General features: G+C 53.7%; 2 protein-coding genes across 3 annotated transcripts; both read right to left on the reverse strand.

Annotated features, from left to right (window-relative positions):
- Positions 1-452: 452 nt before the first annotated feature.
- ICAM4 (intercellular adhesion molecule 4 (Landsteiner-Wiener blood group)) lies at positions 453-1,945 on the reverse strand. Of its 2 annotated transcripts, none has more exons than XM_003275733.4 (3): positions 1,500-1,945; positions 1,069-1,371; positions 453-921 (listed from the first exon to the last, which is right to left on the reverse strand). In XM_003275733.4, exons 1-3 carry the CDS (start codon positions 1,891-1,893, stop codon positions 803-805), a joined length of 816 nt encoding a protein of 271 aa, XP_003275781.1. In that variant the 5' UTR covers positions 1,894-1,945; the 3' UTR covers positions 453-802. The 2 variants fall into 2 exon arrangements, with proteins under 2 accessions (XP_003275781.1, XP_012364957.1); XM_012509503.2 differs by having other exon boundaries at positions 747-921; positions 1,069-1,294; positions 1,500-1,893.
- Positions 1,946-3,053: 1,108 nt separating this feature from the next.
- ICAM1 (intercellular adhesion molecule 1) lies at positions 3,054-16,778 on the reverse strand. Its single transcript, XM_030820894.1, has 7 exons — positions 16,665-16,778; positions 12,787-13,050; positions 5,137-5,439; positions 4,605-4,892; positions 4,268-4,522; positions 3,897-4,142; positions 3,054-3,810 (listed from the first exon to the last, which is right to left on the reverse strand). Exons 1-7 carry the CDS (start codon positions 16,729-16,731, stop codon positions 3,638-3,640), a joined length of 1,596 nt encoding a protein of 531 aa, XP_030676754.1. The 5' UTR covers positions 16,732-16,778; the 3' UTR covers positions 3,054-3,637.
- Between the last annotated feature and the right edge of the window lie 1,580 nt (positions 16,779-18,358).

Raw genomic sequence — 18,358 nt, forward strand, 5'->3', positions numbered from 1 at the left:
GCCTCCAGGAAAGCACAGGGTCTGAAGGTGGGGCTGGGATAGGAAACTTAACATCCAGTCAGAGCTGCCGCGTGGTGGCGGCGGCGCCAATCAGGAAAGCCATACCATGAACCCCACCCCGCCCCTGCCCTTGGCCCTCCCCGGCCCGCGCTGATCCCACTCGATAAGGCCAGCAGAAGGAGAGGTTTCTGTGACACCCGCTGGGGATACACAGAGTCTGGGGCTTCGGGACCCCAGGTGGGCCCTGAGTGAGGAAAGCTCAGGTGCCCTCAGGGAGACAAGGAACTTGGAGAAAGTGATCGCAAAAACAACAACAACAACAAAAACAAACCAGTTCCTCCGAAGAAGGGCAGTAATGGGGACCCTTAGGTCACAGGACAGAGGCTGGTTAAGGAAGCCTTTATTGATTCGGGAGGGTTCCCCCGCCAATATTTATTTTTATTTTTATTTTATTTTTGGAGACAGGGTCGTGCTCTGTCCCCCCGGCTGGAGTGCAGTGGCACGATCAAGGCTCACTGCAGCCTCGACTTTCAGGGCTCAAGCGATCCTCCCAACTCAGCCTCCCGGGTAGCTGGGACCACAGGTGTGGGTCACCACACCTGGCTAATTTTTGTATTTTTTGTATAGACGGAGTCTCACTATGTTGTCCAGGCTGGTCTCGAACTCCTGGGCTCAAGCGATTCTCCTGCCTCTGCCTCCCAAAGTGCTGGGATTACAGGCATCAGCCACCATGTCTGGCCAGTTCCTCAGATTGTTCCATATTCCTCTTTTGTCTCGCTCAGCCGGCATAGAACACCCCCCTTTACGCCTGGGACTTCATAGCTGGGCACTTGTACAGGTACACAGCGCCCACAATGAGGAGGATCCCCACAAGGGCAGCGATGGAACTGGAGGCCAAAGCTGTGGGCGCGCGGCTCCAAGCTGGGAGCAGGAGGCGAGAATTAGGAATGGAACACAGGGAGGTCTGTCGACCCGCGTGGAGCTCACGCTTGGTCTGTGCGCCCTCTTGGGGTCATAACTCTCTCTGCCCCCTTCCTCCTAGTCCCCAGGGTTACAGGGGTGCCTCACCGAGCATCAGTGTAATGGGTGCCGAGCTGTTGCGGACCACCAGGCCTTCGAGATTGAGGCGCGTGTGGCAGATCACGGGCTGCCAGAAGTCGCGGGGTCCAGCAGGAAACTCGTAGGTCAAGGTCACGTTGGCCAGATCCAGGCCGGTGAAGCGCTCCAGGCTTTCGGAATAGATGACCCGGCCTCCATGCCTCAGGGTCACCACCAAGTAGCCCACCGGGAACACGTGCGTCACGTGGCAGCGCAAAGTGTATTTCCTGCCCTTTAAGACCGGAGGCTCCAAAATCACGCTGTGTGGCGGTTCTAAGGCAAGGGGGAGCCTCTGAGTGAGGTCCGCGGGCGCTCCCTATAAAGCGACTGTCAACTACCTTCCCCCCACCTCTTCCAGCCCCCTTCCCTCACCCCAGCCGGACCGAGCCCCTGTCCCTCACTGTAGGCGGTGATCCTGGCGGTGGCCCAGCGTGTTTTTCCTGCGCAGGTCACGAGGCAGTGCGCGAGGGAGCTCCAGGCCCTCACGTCGAGCAGCTGGTAAGACACCCAACCCGGCCCTCTGTGCGTCTTGCCCCGCAGCAGCCGGGTGCGAAGGCTGGAATTCTGCGGCTGGGGACAGTTGTTGCTGCAATTGAGCCACACTGACTTCCCCGGCGGCACAGCCACGAACTCCGGGCTCATGCGCACCCAGAAGGGCACTAAGGTCCCAGAGGGCGCGAGAGGGCTACCCTTGGGGCCTCGCGCCCGCTTAGTCCGGCGTCCCAGCGCGCTCCCAACTCCCGGGTAGGCGGCCGCCAAAAAAAACAGCAGCCACAGGGGGAACAGAGACCCCATGGCAAAAAGCCCGGACTGAGGGGCCCGGGGCCAGAGAGCCAGGGCCGGCTCTAGAGATAAGGAGGCCCGCAGCCCCGCCTCCTCGACTCCACCCTGGAGAGGGAGGGGAGGCCCCAACAGAGGGCCCGGGAGTACTGCAAAAAGGGATTCTGCTCCCCAGCTCAAGAATGAGATTCCAGGCCTCATTGGAAACCAAATGTTTTTTTCTGGAGAGGAGTCTTTAGTTTTCACTAGAGACCCAGAAGGTCATAGAAAGTCCCAGATTTGGACCAGAACCTCAGGGTATGGCCATCAACCCACAATGTTTTCTTGGGGGAGGAAGTAGGAGGATCAGGCTTTGGCTGCTTAGAAAGGACTCCAGCTGGATATGACACCTCCCCTCAACTCACACAAGGCTGAGGCAGTTGAGAAAGCTTTATTAACACAAAGGAAGTCTGGGCAATGTTGCGAGACCCCGTCTCTAAAAAAAAAAAAATCAAATTTGCCAGGTGTGGTGGTGTGAGCCTATAGTCCCAGCTACTCAGGAGGCTGAGATGGGAGGATCACTTGAGCCCAGGAGGTTAAGGCTGCAGTGAACTATGATTGCACCACTGCACTCCAGCCTGGGTGACAGAGTGAGACCTTGTCTATACACACACACACACACACACACACACACACACACACACACACACACACACACACGAGGCTTCCAAAGCTGGGAGGGAGTCCTCCAATACCTTGGCCCCCTTCCCACTGCTTGCAGGACCCTGATCACTGCAGGAAACTGGAGCTGCATAGTGCAAGCTCCCAGTGAAATGCAAACAGGACAAGAGGACAAGGCATAGGTTGGGCATATTCCCTGGGCACTCATGTCCAGACATGACCGCTGAGTGTCATTGTGAACACTGGCAGAAATGTGGGTGGGGAGGTGGCTAACAAAGGTGTTAGTTTTGGGGGGAAGGGAGGAATAAGGCCTCACTGGGTAATCTCTGAACCTGTAACCATTACTAGTCCATATAGTGCTTTTGTGCCGATAGAAAAATCACTCCTTCTGGGGAAAGGCAGGTTGGCCAATGAGAAGTCCCAGCCCCATTTGATCTTTCTGCCAGACACTCTCCTGCAGTGTACAACCTGTACAACTGTACCTGGTGACCTTGAATGTGATTAGGACTGGGAGCTCCGTGAGGCCAGAGACCTATGTTCATTTAGCCTACATAAAAGACACTCAATAAATAGCTGGTAAAATAACAAATGAATAAATACGTATCATCAAGGGTTGGGGTCAGTAGACAGCAGTGCCCAAGCTGGCATCCATCAGGGAGTGTGGGCCTTTGTGTTTTGATGCTACACATGTCTGCGGAGGGCCACTTCTTCTGTAAGTCTGTGGGGCCTCAGCATACCCAATAGGCAGCGAGTTTCAGTATTTCCCAGCTGTATGTCCTCATGGTGGGGCTATGTCTCCCCCACCACTTCCCCTTTCGTCAGGCTAGATTTTAACATCCATCAGTCATGTCTTGAGTCTTGCTCCTTCCTCTTGGCTTAGTCATGTGACTACAGATCAGATGCGTGGCCTAGTGTTTTAGGTGTGCAGGTACCATGGCCCCAAATGCTGTCTATATCTGACTGAGGACAATGCCCTGTCCTCCGGCATCCCAGGGCCGGTGGGTGTAGCTGCATGGCATATGTCTTCCACTGTGTTCCGTGTGGCACCACTGCCACCAATACGGGAAGGCCGAGGAAAAGGCCCTGTCCCGGGATAGGTTCAGGGAGGCGTGGCTTGTGTGTTCGGTTTCATGGGGGTCCCTTTTTGAGCCTGTTGTAGTCTGTATTTCCTGATCTTCCGCTGGCGGTTATAGAAGTACGTCGTGAGGCCTGCAGTGCCCAGTATGGCTGCGGCTGCTACCACAGTGATGATGACAATCCCATACCGGGGGGCTGTGGGGAGGATACAACGGGTGGTGAGGATTGCATTGGGTACATGGCCCCTGCCCCCACCCAGCTCTGCCCGCCGGCTCACTCACAGAGCACATTCACGGTCACCTCGCGGGTGACCTCCCCTCGAGTGCTCCTAGCCCGACAGAGGTAGGTGCCCTCAAGATCCCGAGTGACAGTCACTGATTCCCCGATGGGCAGTGGGAAAGTGCCATCCTTTAGACACTTGAGCTCGGGCAAGGGGTTCCCCCAAGCCTGGCACACTGGAGTCTGCTGGGAATTTTCTGGCCATGTCCAGTTTCCCGGACAATCTCTCTCGTCCAGTCGGGGGCCATCTGGAAAAACACAACAAGATGACATGAAGGTGAGTGGGGGCAGGACTTGGAGGGCAAGACCTTATGGCACTTCAGGGAGATTGGGCCTTCGGGGATAGGGGTCATTGACCAGCAGCCCCACTCACACAGGACACGAAGCTCCTGGTTCTGGTTCTTGTGTACAAGCTGGCCGGCCACCTCCAGGGTTGCAGAGCAGGAGAAGCTGCGCCCGTTGTCCTCTGGGGTGGCCTTCAGCAGGAACTGGGCCGTCGGGCCCGGTGGCTGGGCTGGAACCCCATTCAGCGTCACCTTGGCTCTAGGGTGGGCCTCACACTTCACTATCACCTCAGTCCCTTCTGAGACCTCTGGCTCCGTCAGAGTCACGTTGGGTGCCGGAAAGCCTGGGATAGGCACATAGTGAGCCCCGCCCCAGGTTCAGGTCACACCCCTGAGAAGCCCCGCTCCGCCCCTGCCACTTCTTACTGTAGATGGTCACTGTCTGCCGTGTCTCCTGGCTCTGGTTCCCCAGTATGACTGCACACAACAGCTGCTGGGTGCCCTCCTCCTCTGCGGTCACACTGACTGAGGCCTTGGCCGAGAGGGAGTCGACGCCATAGGTGACTGTGGGGTCCAACCTCTGGTCCCCCAGTGCCAGGTAGACCTGGGCCTCCGAGACTGGGAATAGCCCGTCCAGGGAACAGACCACGGTCCCCTGTGTGTCCACCTCTAGGACCTGGGGGCTGACAAGTTGTGGGGGAGTCGCTGGCAGGACTAGGGAGAGAGGAAAGGTGTGAGCAGACGGATGGACGTCCCGAAGCCCTTCTCTGGGGCACTTCATTCCCCCTCCTGCGAGATCCTCTTCCAGGGCTACTCAGCAGCCTAGGTCACATGCGCCTAGAACACATGCACCCCTTAGCCGGGGCCACACCCATCTCAAAAGATCCTATGGCCACAGGCACTGCATTGCAGGATACCCCACCCCCACCTTCTCCCTGCTGGCTTCTTCAATCCTCACCAAAGGTTTGGAGCTGGTGGGGGGCTGAGGTGTTCTTAAACAGCTCAGCTTGGGGCCGCAGGTCCAGTTCAGTGCGGCACGAGAAATTGGCTCCGTGGTCATCTCTGCTCACCAGCACCGTGGCTGTGACCTCGGTGGGCTCCCCCACCGCTGGCTGCCGGCTCAACTCCTCCTCCCCACGGAGCAGCACCACAGTGAGGTTGGCCCGGGGTGCCCCACCCTCCACCTGGCAGCGTAGGGTAAGGTTCTTGCCCACTGGCTGCCAAGAGGGGAGGGGTGCCAGTTCCACCAGTTCTGGAGTCCCTGCAGGAAAACAGAGGTGGGGGTGTCTGGTGAACTGGACCTTGCTGCCTGCCTAACAGACGAACTGCACCTGCCTGGGAGCCCTACCTCTTCAGTATCTCCCCCAAACACGCCCAGACACCTAAGCAGATAGGAATGTCAAGATCTTCAGTGAAAACTGGTAAGAGGGCCCCGAGTGTTTGTGAAGGGGATCAAAAAATTCCTTATTCATGACAGCAGCATCTTAGAGTGAAAAGTGGAAAAGAACTTCAAAGTCTATTGCTAGGCGTCTGGTCAAATAAATTCAGCAGCTCAGTGCACTAGACTGGGCAACCAGTGGCTCGATCTCGGCTCACTGCAACCTCTGCCTCTGGGATTCAGGGGATTCTCCTGCCTCAGCCTCCTGAGTAGCTTAGATTACAGGCACCCACCACCACACCCAGTTAATTTTTGTATTTTTATTTTTAATTAATTAATTTTGTATTTTTATTTTTAATTAATTAATTAATTTTTTAGACTGAGTCTCCTTCTGTAGCCCAGGCTGGAGGGCGATGGCGCAATCTTGGCTCACTGCAACCTCTGCCTCCTGGGTTCAAGCAATTCTCCTGCCTCAGCCCCCTGAGTAGCTGGGATTACAGGCACACACCACCACACCCAGCTAATTTTTGTATTTTTAGTAGAAACGGGGTTTCAGCATGTTGCCCAGGCTGGTCTCGAATTCCTGACCTCAAGTGATCTGCCCACCCCAGCCTCCCAAAGTGCTGGGATTACAGGTGAAAGCAAATGCGCCTGGCCTAGACATTCTTTAAAAAAAAAAAAACAAAAAAAACCTGTTGGCCAGGTGTGATGGCTCAGGCTGTAATCCTAGCACTTTGTGAGGCCAAGGCAAGAGGGTCACTTGAGGCCAGGAGTTCAAGACAAGCCTGGGCAACATAGGGAGACCCCCCATCTCTAAGAAAAATTAAAAAAAGGTTGGCAGGGCGCAGTGGCTCACGTCTTTAATCCCAGCACTTTGGGAGGCCAAGGAGGGTGGATCACGAGGTCAGGAGTTCGAGATAAGCCTGACCAACAGAGTGAAACCCCATCTCTATTAAAAATACAAAAATTAGTCCAGCATGGTGGTGCACGCCTGTAGTCTCAGCTACTCCGGAGCCTGAGGCAGGAGAATCTCTTGAACCTGGGAGGTGGAGGTTGCAGTGAGCTGAGATCGTGCCACTGCAATCCACCCTAGGTGACGGAGCGAGACTCCATCTCAAAATGAATGAATGAATGAATGGTTAACTGGGTGTGGTGGTACACACCTGTAGTCCCTGCTACTTGGGAGGCTGAGGCAGGAGGATCACTTGAGCCCAGGAGTTTAAGGCTATAATGAGCTGTGATCATGCCACTGTACTTTAGCCTGGGAAAGAAAGACCCCGTTTCTATTTAAAAAAAAAAAAAAAAAAAGTCATTAATGACAGAGTCTAATAACAACAAAAAGGCTGTGCACGGTGGCTCATGCCTGTAATCCCAACACTTTGGGAGGCCGAGGCAGGCAGATCACCTGAGGTCAGGAGTTCGAGACCAGCTTGGCCAACATGGTGAAACCCCGTCTCTACTAAAAATACAAAAGTTAGCCAGGTGTGGTGTTGTGTGCCTGTAGTCCCAGCTACTTGAGAGGCTGAGGTGAAAGGATTACTTCAGCCCAGGAGGCAGAGATCGCAGTGAACTGAGATCGCGCCACTGTACTCTCGACTGGGTGACAGAGTGAGAGTCTCTCTCAGAAAAAACAAAACAAAACAAAAAAAAACAACCAAACAAACAAACAACACCAAAAAAACAAAAAAACCAAGCTGGGCTTCTTGGTGGCTCACACCTGTAGTCCCAGCTACTCAGGAGGCTAAAGGTGGGAGGAGGATTTCTTGAGCCTGGGAGTTTGAGGCTGCAGTCAGCTATGATTGTACCACTGCACTCCAGCCTGGGTGACAAAGTGAGACCCTGTCTCTAAAAATAAAACAGAAAGCTGTTAAGCTGTTAAAAAAAAAAAAAAAAAAAAAAAAAAATATATATATATATATATATATATATATATGGTCAAGAAAACTCTGACCTCCAGCTCTTCTCTCTTACCACCTCCTACAGACTCTTGCAGAACTTGAGGTACCCTCAAACCTCAGCCCCTAGAGGAAACCCAGCTCAGCTGCCTGGTGCAGCGGGGAGGAAGTCTGTCCTGCTCTCACCTCTTCTTGACCCTGACCTGCAGTCCTTTACCAAATCCTGGTCACTGAAGTATTCAAATACTTGTCTGTCCTTCCCTTCTTGGACACGGTCACTGCCCACAACATGGGCCGCGTGGACAAGGACCATAGCCAACTGCTCGTTGGCTTCCGGTAAATCCAGCCTTCAGCTATCTAATCCCTGGCCTGCTCACAAACCCTTCATGACTCCCTATCACCCCAAGAAGGAAAATTCCAGCTCCTCCACCTGGCATTCAAGGCACCGCCAACCTCACCCCTCCTCCCATCAATCAATTTTTTTTTTTTTTAGGGGCAGGGTCTCTCTGTCACCTGGGCTGGAATGCAGTGGTGCAATCATAGCTGACTGTAACCTCAAATTCCTGGGCTTGACCATGCTCAGTGGCTCACACCTGTAATCCCAGCACTTTGGGAAGCCGAGGCAGGAGGATCTCTTGAGGTCAGGCATTCAAGACCAGCCTGGCTAACACGGTAAAACCCTATCTCTACTAAAAATACAAAAAAATTAACTGGGCATGATGGTGGGTACCTGTAATCCCAGCAACTCGGGAGGCTGAGGCAGGAAAATTGGTTGAACCCAGGAGGCGGAGGCTGCAGTGAGCCAAGATGGCACCATTGCACTCCAGCCTGGGCCACAGAGCAAGACTCCATCTCAAAAAAACAAAAACAAAAACAAAAAAATTCCTGGGCTCAAGTGATCCTCCCACTTGAGCCTCCAGGGTAGTTGAGAGTACAAGCATATGCCACTGTACCCTGCTAACTGTTTAATTTTTTCTTAGAGACAGGGTCTCGCTACGTTGCCCAGGCTGGTCTCGAACTCCTGGGCTCAAACAATCCTCTTGCTTTGGCCTCCCAAAGCGCTGGGATTACAGGTGTGAGCCACTGCACCTGGCCTACACCAACCTACCTCCTCCTCCTCCTGCCTCCATCAAGATTTCTCCCTGCTCCGAACTTTTGCCCAGGCTGTTCCCCCTGCCCAGAATGCCTGTCTTTACGAACTCCTACACATCCTTCAAAGCCCAGCTAGTGGTCACCTCTTCTAGGAACTACACCTCTAACCTTCTTGGAGAAGACTGAGTCATCCAGGGAGGCTTCTTTATGTTTACACCAGGGGTGGGGCAAGACCAAGCTAGAGTCTCTCTCAGGTAACACCCTCTCACACACCTTTTACTCCTTTGCTACCTGTGCCAGCCATCTGTTCCATTTTACAGAGGTAAAAACTAAGGCAAAGTGGGGCACCCACAGTCATAGAGGAAGAAATGTGGCAGAGTCAGGTCTCAAACCTGGAGTTCTACGCTCTCAGCTATCAGGCAGAGCTGGGCGCAGTGGCTCAAGCCTGTAATCCCAGCACTTTGGGAGGCTGAGGTGGGTGAATCACCAGAGGTCTGGAGTTCGAGACCAGCCTGGCCAACTTGGCAAAACCCTGTCTCTACTAAAAATACAAAAATTAGCCAGGCGTGGTGGCGGGTGCCTGTAATCCCAGCTACTGGAGAGGATGAGGCAGGAGAAGTGCTTGAACCTGGGAGATGGAGGTTGCAGTGATCCAGCCTGGGCGACAGAGCAAGACTGTGTCTCAAAAAAAAAAAAAAAAAAAAAACCTATCATGCAGAGATGCAGAAAAGACCTTCAAAGAGGTTTCCCTGGGGTTTTCAGAAGCTGCTGGGAATGTTCGGGAACTTCCCTCACCCGGGAAGGTCAGCATCTGCTCACCCACCCTCCAAATCAGAAGCAAGGCTGATCATTTACCCAGAGGCTTCCTTGCCCTGACACAATGATAGGAGAACATCCTTTGTCCCTCACCATGTCATTTTCCCCATCAGAGGAGGTCTCACCTGATTGCAAAGTAAACGTAGAAGCCATGTCCCCCAAGCTATTAAAAGCCTTGCTGGGACTGGAACCCAAGGCTAATCCCAAAGCTACTTGGCTAGTTTTTATTTTTTAGAGACAGGGTATCTTTCTGTCACTCAGGCTGGAGTGCAGTGGTATCATCACGGCTCACTGCAGCCTGGACCTCCCGGGCTCAGGCGATCCTCCCACCTCAGCCTCTGGAGTAGCTGGGACTACTAGTAAGCCACCACGCTTGGTTAGGTTTTTATTTTTTGTAGATATGGGGTCTTGCTATGTTGCCCAGGCTGGTGTCCAACTCCTGGCCTCCAAGCGATCCTCCTACTTCGGCCTCCTAAATTGCTGGGATTATAGGCATGAGCCACTGTGCCTAGCCTGCCCAGTGCTCTTCTGTTTTTTCTTCTTTGATTTTGTTTTGTTTTCATTTGAATTCCTTATTTTGGCCTTGATAACTCATTCCCACCATTCAAAGTCCCCAAAGTAGGAAGGATGCAAAGAGAAATTCTCGGCTGGGGGCGGTGGCTCACGCCTGTAATCTCGGCACTTTGGGAGGCCGAGGCGGGCAGATCACAAGGTCAGGGGATCAAGACCAGCCTGGCCAACATGATGAAATCCCGTCTCTACTAAAAATACAAAAATTAGCCGGGTGTGGTGCTGGGCGCCTGTAATTCCAGCTACTTGGGAGGCTGAGGCAGGAGAATCGCTTGAACCGGGGAGGGAGAGGTTGCAGTGAGCCGAGATCACACCATTGCACTCCAGGCTGGAGACACAGCAAAACTCCATCTCAAAAAGACAGCAACAAAAAAAGAATTCTCAGCCAGGCAAAGTAGCTCACGTTGTAATCCCAGCACTTTGGGAGGCCGAGGCGGGCAGATCACCTGAGGTTGGAGTTTGAGACCAGCCTGACCAACATGGAGAAACCCTGTTTCTACTAAAAATCCAAAATTTGCCAGGCGTAGTTGCCCATGCCTGTAATCCCAGCTACTAGGGAGGCTGAGGCAGGAGAATCACTTAAACTCAGGAGGTGGAGGTTGCGGTGAGCCGAGATCATGCCATTGCACTCCAGCCTGGGCAACAAGAGTGAAACTCTGTCTCAAAAAAAGAAAAAAAAAAAAAAAAAGAATTCTCCACACCCAAGCCCTCTCCCACAGCCTCCCAGCCTCTCTTCTCATAGCCAACTAATATTGCCATTTCTCCCACTTCCTTTTAGGGCTATTTTATACATAAATACAGCCTCCCCAAAACTGCCCTTCCCTAATGTGAGGGTGGCATACCACTCATATTCAACATACCTTCTTTCATTTCTTTTCTTTTTTTTTTTTTTTTGAGACGGAATTTTGCTCTTGTTGCCCAGGCTGGAGTGCAGTGGTGCAATCTCGGCTCACCGCAACCTCTGCCTCCCAGGTTCAAGAGATTCTCCTGCCTCAGCCTCCCGAGTAGCTGGGATTACAGGTATGCACCACTATGCCTGGCTAGTTTTTTTTGTATTTTTAATAGAGACGGGGTTTCTCCATGTTGGTCACGCTGATCTCGAACTCCTGACCTCAGGTGATCCGCCCATCTCAGCCTCCCAAAGTGCTGGGATTACAGGTGTGAGCCACCACACCCAGCCCATGACATTTTGAGAACTGATGCCCAATTTCCCACCACAGGGTTGGGCTTATTTACGCTCCCAACAGCACTGTCCTAGGATCGCCTATGTTCTGATAGCCTTGGCAGCACTGCTGTTATCAATTCTTTTGTTTGTTGCCAATATGTGAAAAATGCCATCCCATGGCTAGTTTTAACTCGTATCTTTTTTTTTTTTTTTTTAGAGACTGAGTCTCGCTCTGTTGCCCAGGCTGGAGTGCAGTGGTGCAATCTCGGCTCACTGCAAGTTCCGCCTCCCGGGTTCACGCCATTCTCCTGCCTCAGCCTGTCCGAGTAGCTGGGACTACAGGCACCCGCCACCACGCCCGGCTAATTTTTTTGTATTTTTAGTAGAGACGGGGTTTCACCGTGGTCTCGATCTTCTGACCTCGTGATCCGCCCGCCTCGGCCTCCCAAAGTGCTGGGATTACAAGCGTGAGCCACCGCGCCCGGCTTTTTTTTTTTTTTTTAAATAAAAATGGGGTTTTGCTATGTTGCCTAGGATGGATTCGAACTCCTAGGATTTGAACCCCTTAGTTAAAGCAATCCTCCCATCACAGTCTCAGGAGCAGCTGGGATTACAGGTGCACATCATGATGCCCAGCTAAATTATTTACTTTTTCTTTTTTTTTCTGGTAGAAACAGGGTCTTGGATGGGCACGGTGGCTCACGCCTGTAATCTCAGCACTTTGGGAGGCCGAGGCAGGCGGATCACCAGGTCAGGAGATTGAGACGATCCTGGCTAACATGGTGAAACTCCGTCTCTACTAAAAATACAAAAAAATTAGCCGGGCATGGTGGCAGACACCTGTAGTCCCAGCTACTCCGGAGGCTGAGGCAGGAGAATGGCGTGAACCCAGGAGGCGGAGCTTTCAGTGAGCCAAGATCACACCACTGCACTCCAGCCTGGGCGACAGAGTGAGACTCCGTCTCAAAAAAAAAAAAAAGAAACAGGTTCTCACTCTGTTGCCCAGGCTGGTCTCAAACTCCCGGGCTCAAACCATCCTTCTGCCTCAGCCTCTGGAGTAGTTGGGATTATAGGTGCAAGCCACCACACTTGGCTTAATTTGCATCTTTTATTAAAGTGTCCGAAGCAGGACCTTGTCATATGTTCAAAGAGTGAGGCGTAGACAGATGGCATTCTCGAATGCTCAAATGTGCTGAATTCCTGTTGATACCTTTTTTTTTTCTTGAGATGGAATCTTGCTCTGTTATCCAGACTGGAGCGCACTGGCGCAATCACAGCTTACTGCAATCTCTGCCTCTCAGGTTCAAGCAATTCTCCTGCCTCAGCCTCCCGAGTAGCTGGGATTACAGGCGCATGCCACCATGCCCGGCTGATTTTTGTAATTTTAGTAGAGACAGGGTTTCACCATGTTGGCGAAACTTAAACTCCTGATCTCAGGTGATCCGCCAGCCTCAGCCTCCCAAAGTTCTGGGATTACAGGCGTGAGCCACCATGCCCAGCCTGTAGATACTTTAATTGTACCCAAAGAAATTCACAAAGGGACTTTCCAAGGATGTCCCCACCTGCCCTTCAAGGAGCCCCTCCTTGACCCTATCAGCAAGTGGCAAAGTTTCCCCCAGGCCACTGCAGGTGCCCCTGTACGTCTCTCCCACCCGGTCTGCCTAGTCCAGCCCTTCAGGCTCAGTTACTCACAGTACACGGTGAGGAAGGTTTTAGCTGTTGATTGCCGATCACCGCAGTTTGAATAGCACATTGGTTGGCTATCTTCTTGCACATTGCTCAGTTCATACATCTTCCAGTTGTTCCCACCCGGGAGCAACTCCTTTTTAGGCAACGGAGTCTCTATGCCCAACAAGGTGTGCTGGTCACAGGAGGTGCTGCATTTCACTACCACGGAGCCTCCCCGGGGCAGGATGACTTTTGTGGGGGACACAGATGTCTCAGCATTGCCAAGTCCTAGAAGAAACGAGGGAAGAGGCGACAGGCATTACAAATCAGGTTCATCATGGGAATGTGCGCCCAGCCTGTGCTGGGTGCTGGAGGCACAGCCTTAACAAGACAATACTTTGCCTTCGATGTGGAAGTTAAAGAGAAAATTCATGAGCAGGCGGGGCGCGGTGGCTCATGCCTGTAATCCCAGCACTTTGGGAGGCCAAGGCGGGCAGATCACTTGAGGTCAGGAATTTGAGATTAGCCCGGCCAACATGACAAAACCCCGTCTCCACTAAAAATACAAAAATTAGCTGGGCATTTTGGGACGTGCCTGTAGTCCTAGCTATTCGGGAGGCTGAGGCACAAGAATCACTTGAACCCGGGAGGTGGAGGTTACAGTGAGCCAAGATTGTGCCACTGTACTCCAGCCTGAGCAACAGAACGAGACTCTGTCTCCAAAAAAAAGAAAAAAAAAAAATTATGAGCAAACAAGATAATTAATAACTGATGTTAATATGAGCTTTGACAAAAACAACACAGGGTGATAGAATAGACAGTGCCTTGGTGTCAGGGTAATGATTCAGCAGAGATCTAAATGACGAGAAAGAGCTGGGTGTCCGGAGAAAAGGGAAATAAGTTCCAGGCAAGTACAGAAGTCCTGGGGCAGGGTGGCTGGAACTGAGTGAGCAAGGATGAAGAGGGGGAGATTAATTCAGGAAGATCCCGTGAGCACTGAAGGCCATGCTAAAGATGTGTTCTTTTATTTATTTTTTTTGAGACGAAGTCTCGCTTTGTCACTCAGACTGGAGTGCAGTGGCACGATCTCAGCTCACTGCAACCTCCGCCTCCCGGGTTCAAGTGATTCTCCTGCCTCACCCTCCAGAGTATCTGGGACTACAGGCAAGCACCACCACGCCCGGCTAATTTTTGTATTTTTAATAGAGACGGGGTTTCGCCACGTTGGCCAGCCTGCTCTCAAACTCCTGGCCTCAAGTGATCCGCCTGCCTCAGCCTCCCAAAGTGCTGGGATTACAGGCATGAGCCACTACGCCCAGCCACATGTGTTCTTTATACTGAGGGCAGCAGGGAGCCATGGAAGGATTTTAGCCATCACTTTTTTTTTTTTTTAACAGGTCTCCCTCTGTCACCCAGGCTGGAATACAGTGGTACAATCATAGCTCACTGTAACCTTGAACTCCTGGGCTCAAGTGATCCTCCCATCTTAGCCTCCCAAGTAGCTGGGACTACAGGACACCACCATACCCGGCTAATATTTGAAAAACATTTTTTTTTTTTTTTGAGACGGAGTTTAGCTCTTGTTGCCCAGGCTAGAGTGCAATGGCACGATCTCAGCTCACCGCAACCTCTGCCCCCCAGGTTCAAGCAATTCTCCTGCCTCAGCCTCCCAAGTAGCTGGGATTACAGGCATGTGCCACCACGCCCGGGTAATTTTGTATTTTTAGTAGAGACGGGGTTTCTCCACGTTGGTCAGGCTGGTCTCAAACTCCTGACCTCAGGTAATCCGCCCGCCTCAGCCTCCCAAAGTGCTGGGATTATAGGTGTGAGCCACTGCTCCTGGCCCTGAAAAACATTTTTCTAGAGATGGGGTCTCACTATGTTGCTAAGGCTGGTCTCAAACTCCTGGCCTCAAGTGATCCTCCCACCTAAGCCTCCCAAAATGCCAGGATTACAGGTGTGAGCCACTGTGTCCAACCAGATTTTAATGTGAAGTTGGTGCCCTCCTCCCTCCCAAGAAGTCAGGTGGAGAGAGTCAGCCCTCCAGGAATCAGACTGGCTCCTCACTCCCTAAGACACGTAGTTTCCCCCTCTTTGGGCCTCAATTTCCCCATCTGTAAGGTGGTGAGTATAGCCACCCCATCCCTTGCTAATACAAGTAACTCAGCACAGGATGGGTAGCAACTGGCTACCTTGCAAGTAAGTGCAGGTAAGAAAGAAGGGGCTTACGGGGTGGGCACTGTGGCTCACGCATGTAATCCCAGCACTTTGGGAGACTGGGGTGGGCAGATCACGAGGTCAGGAGATCGAGACCATCCTGGCTAACACAGTGATTAGCCGGGAGTGATGGCACATGCCTGTAGTCCCAGCTACTCAAGGAGGCTGAGGCAGGAGAATCGCTTGAACCTGGGAGGCAGAGGTTGCAGTGAGCCGAGATCACGCCACTGCACTCCAGCCTGGGCAACAGAGTGAGACTCTGTCTCAAAAAAAAAAAAAAAAAAAAAAAAGAAAGAAAGAAGGGGCTTACTTGGATTAAGTCCCTCAGATTCTGCTGCCTCCGAAGGTGGGAAAAAATGTCTGAGCCCAGCACTGCCCCACTTCAAAGATTGCTGTCTCAGGTTTGTTCTGTCTTGGATGGGGGTGTGAGGACACTGGCTCCATACATTTTCCAAGGGAGATTCTGGGACCATTCCCATTTCATAGAGGGAAATGGTTGCTCAGCTAGAAAGCAGTGCAGTCTGGGTCTGAGTCCGGATCAGAATGCTTTGTTTTTTGAGACAGAATCTCGCTATGTCTCCCAGGCTGGAGTGCAGTGGCACAATCTTGGTTCACTGCAACCTCCACCTCGTGGGCCTAAGGGATTTTCCTGCCTCAGCCTCCCGAGTAGCTGGGATCATGGGCGCCCGCCACCACGCCAGCTAATTTTTGTATTTTTAGTAGAGATGGGCTTCTGCCATGTTGGCCAGGCTGGTCTCAAACTCCTGACCTTAAGTGATTCACCCGCCTGGGCCTCCTAAAGTGTTGGGATTACAGGCATGAACCACCCTGCTGGCCTGGATCTGAGGCTTTGTTGAGCTGTTAACCAAGCTGTCCATCTCCCACTCTCCTGGTTGCCCAAACTTACACGACCATGAAAGACCCTCTGACCTCTTCCCTCTTCCCTAGCTGGGCTGGAGCTGGGGGTGGGTGTGCTGGGGCGTCCCACTTCTCAGCTTTGGGCCACGGATAAGTCAGCTCTGGAATTCCCCTGAGTAGAAGCAGCCCTGGACTTCCCCAGGGGCAGAGAGGATGAGGAACAGAATATACATCTTGAGGGGGGTGGGGGTCCCTTAAGCCTTGTTGGGTTGGCACAGAGCCAAGTTCCCAAACCATCATGATCCAGTCCTGGGGCCAGGTGCTGTGCTGGGCCAAGATACCCTGCCAGGTGGCAGCTATAACGTTTCCCGTTTTACAGCTGAGAAACTCAAGTTTAAGAGACCCAATCTAGCCAAGCAAGGCGGTGGCTCACACCTCTCATCCCAGCTACTCGGGAGGCTGAGGCAGGAGGTAAGGCTAGACCCCAGGAGTTCCAGACCGGCCTGGGCAACAAAACAAGGCCCGCCCCTCCCCTCCATCTCCAACCCCCTACCCTTTTTTAAAGCTGCAATCTATAGCCCGAGGCCACACGTGGAGGTGATGCAGGGTCTGGATTCGAACCTACTGGCTGTTGCCTTTCAATCGCTGTCTCTAGCCCCGCCTTCCCATAAACAGCTACCTAAGCATGCATGACCTGACCTGGGAGCCGGTCCTCCCGGGGCTTCGGGGAGCTGGCCCCACGGCAATCCCTACCCCTGACTCACCTGGGAACAGAGCCCCGGGGCTTCGGGGAGCTGGCCCGACGGCAATCCCTACCCCTGACTCACCTGGGAACAGAGCCCTGAGCAGGACCAGGAGTGCGGGCAGTGCGGGCCAGGGGCCGCTGGGAGCCATAGCGAGGCTGAGGTTGCAGCTCTGAGTAGCAGAGGAGCTCAGCGTCGACTGGGACGCGGTGGGGCGCGTGGTCCTTTATAGCCCTAGCCACCTGGGGGCCAAGGGGCGGCGCTGCTTTCCCGGAAACCTCGCGCCTTCCCCTCCGGAACAAATGCTGCACTATTTCCGGACTGAGAGGGTGCCAGGGCCGAGCAGGGTCACCCTCCCTCGCTGGCCGCTCCAGCTCCGGAATTTCCAAGCTAAAGCAATCGGGCGGCGGTGGCGGGGCGATGACCCCGGGGGCTGCTCCCGGCCCCCACGCCTCCCGTTCCCGGCCAGGCTAAGCTTGAATCACGGTCTACACCGCGCTAAGCGGTTTATTAAGTACTATTAAATACTGCCAACTTCCCCGGAGAGTGGGGACTGTTATTGTGTCCATTTCACAAAGCGCTAAACTGAGACTCCAGGCTGCGAAGGGATCCGAACTCAAGTCCTCCCTCTCCAGCTTACGCAGGCCTCTTTAATCGAGTGGATGAGCCCCTTGCCTCGGTGGGGCCCCAGGAATCCTCCCCGGGCTCCCTCCACTGAGAGGTGCCCCTCCCTCTAGGTCACGTCCACACCTAGCTGACACGAGCGTTTCTCGAGAAGCGGCCGGGACAGAGCCAGGCACCTCCCGGCGACCGCTAACCGTGGGAGTGACGATGCGCGGTCTCACCACTTCCGGGGAAATCATCGTCCTCTCTCTACACCCGAGGGCACTCACACCCCCGCGGCCTCCTCGCTTCCCCTTTCGGCCTTGGCCGCGGGGGCGTCTTTACAGCTCCCAGAAAAAGGAAGGAAGCTGCGTGATCCCTACGCGCCGAGCCCCTCCGCTGGCGTCCCAGGCTCCGCGGGGAAACTGAGGCAGCTAGCTTGGATCTTGACGAGGGAGGGGAGGGGGGCGCTCGAAACCCCTGCCTGTCGTTGGGAAACTGAGACAGCAGCCCCCAGGCGCCAAGGCGAGGCAGGGAGAAGGGGCGCTCGAACCCCTGCCCTTCGCGCGAGGCTCCGGCAACTCGAACCCAGGCGCGTGCACTAAATATGAGCGGGTGTTTGCTTGGCCACTGCCTGTGCGTGTGACCCCAAGACTCGACATCCACCACGTCGAGGCTGGGTACTCTTTAAGTCTCCGAGCGCCGAGTCGCGCCGCCTAAGGCTTTCCTGTTGTGGGGGACGCGCGGCGTCGCCATGGAGATCTCAGAGGGGCCAGGGAGGTCGCGCAGCAGAAAGGGAAGCGAAAGGTCCCGGGACGCGCAGGCCCTTCTATCGCGGAAGGGGGCTGCGAGTCACTGGCCATCCAGAGACGCATATTTCCCCCGCCTCGGTCATTCCCAAGGAATTTCCACGGGGATATTTTTTTCTTGGGGGGCTGAGGGGTACTGAATTTCCGCCCCGGAACGGCCTGGGCAAAGTCACAGGGTGGGAGGGGGGACGCCCCTGGTCCTCAGACGGCCTGGGAAAATCCTGTGCCACGGGTTCTTCCTCGGGCGGGTTCCACGGAGCTCGCGCCCCGGCCCGAGGTGCGCGGGCGGCGAGCTCCCCCGCGCGGCCTAAGTCCCACTTGCAGCCACAAAGGCGCCATTCTTTTCTCAACATGTGGCGCAGTGTT

The sequence above is a fragment of the Nomascus leucogenys genome, chromosome 10, assembly GCF_006542625.1.
Source record: "Nomascus leucogenys isolate Asia chromosome 10, Asia_NLE_v1, whole genome shotgun sequence".
Classification (NCBI taxonomy): Eukaryota; Metazoa; Chordata; class Mammalia; order Primates; family Hylobatidae; genus Nomascus; species Nomascus leucogenys.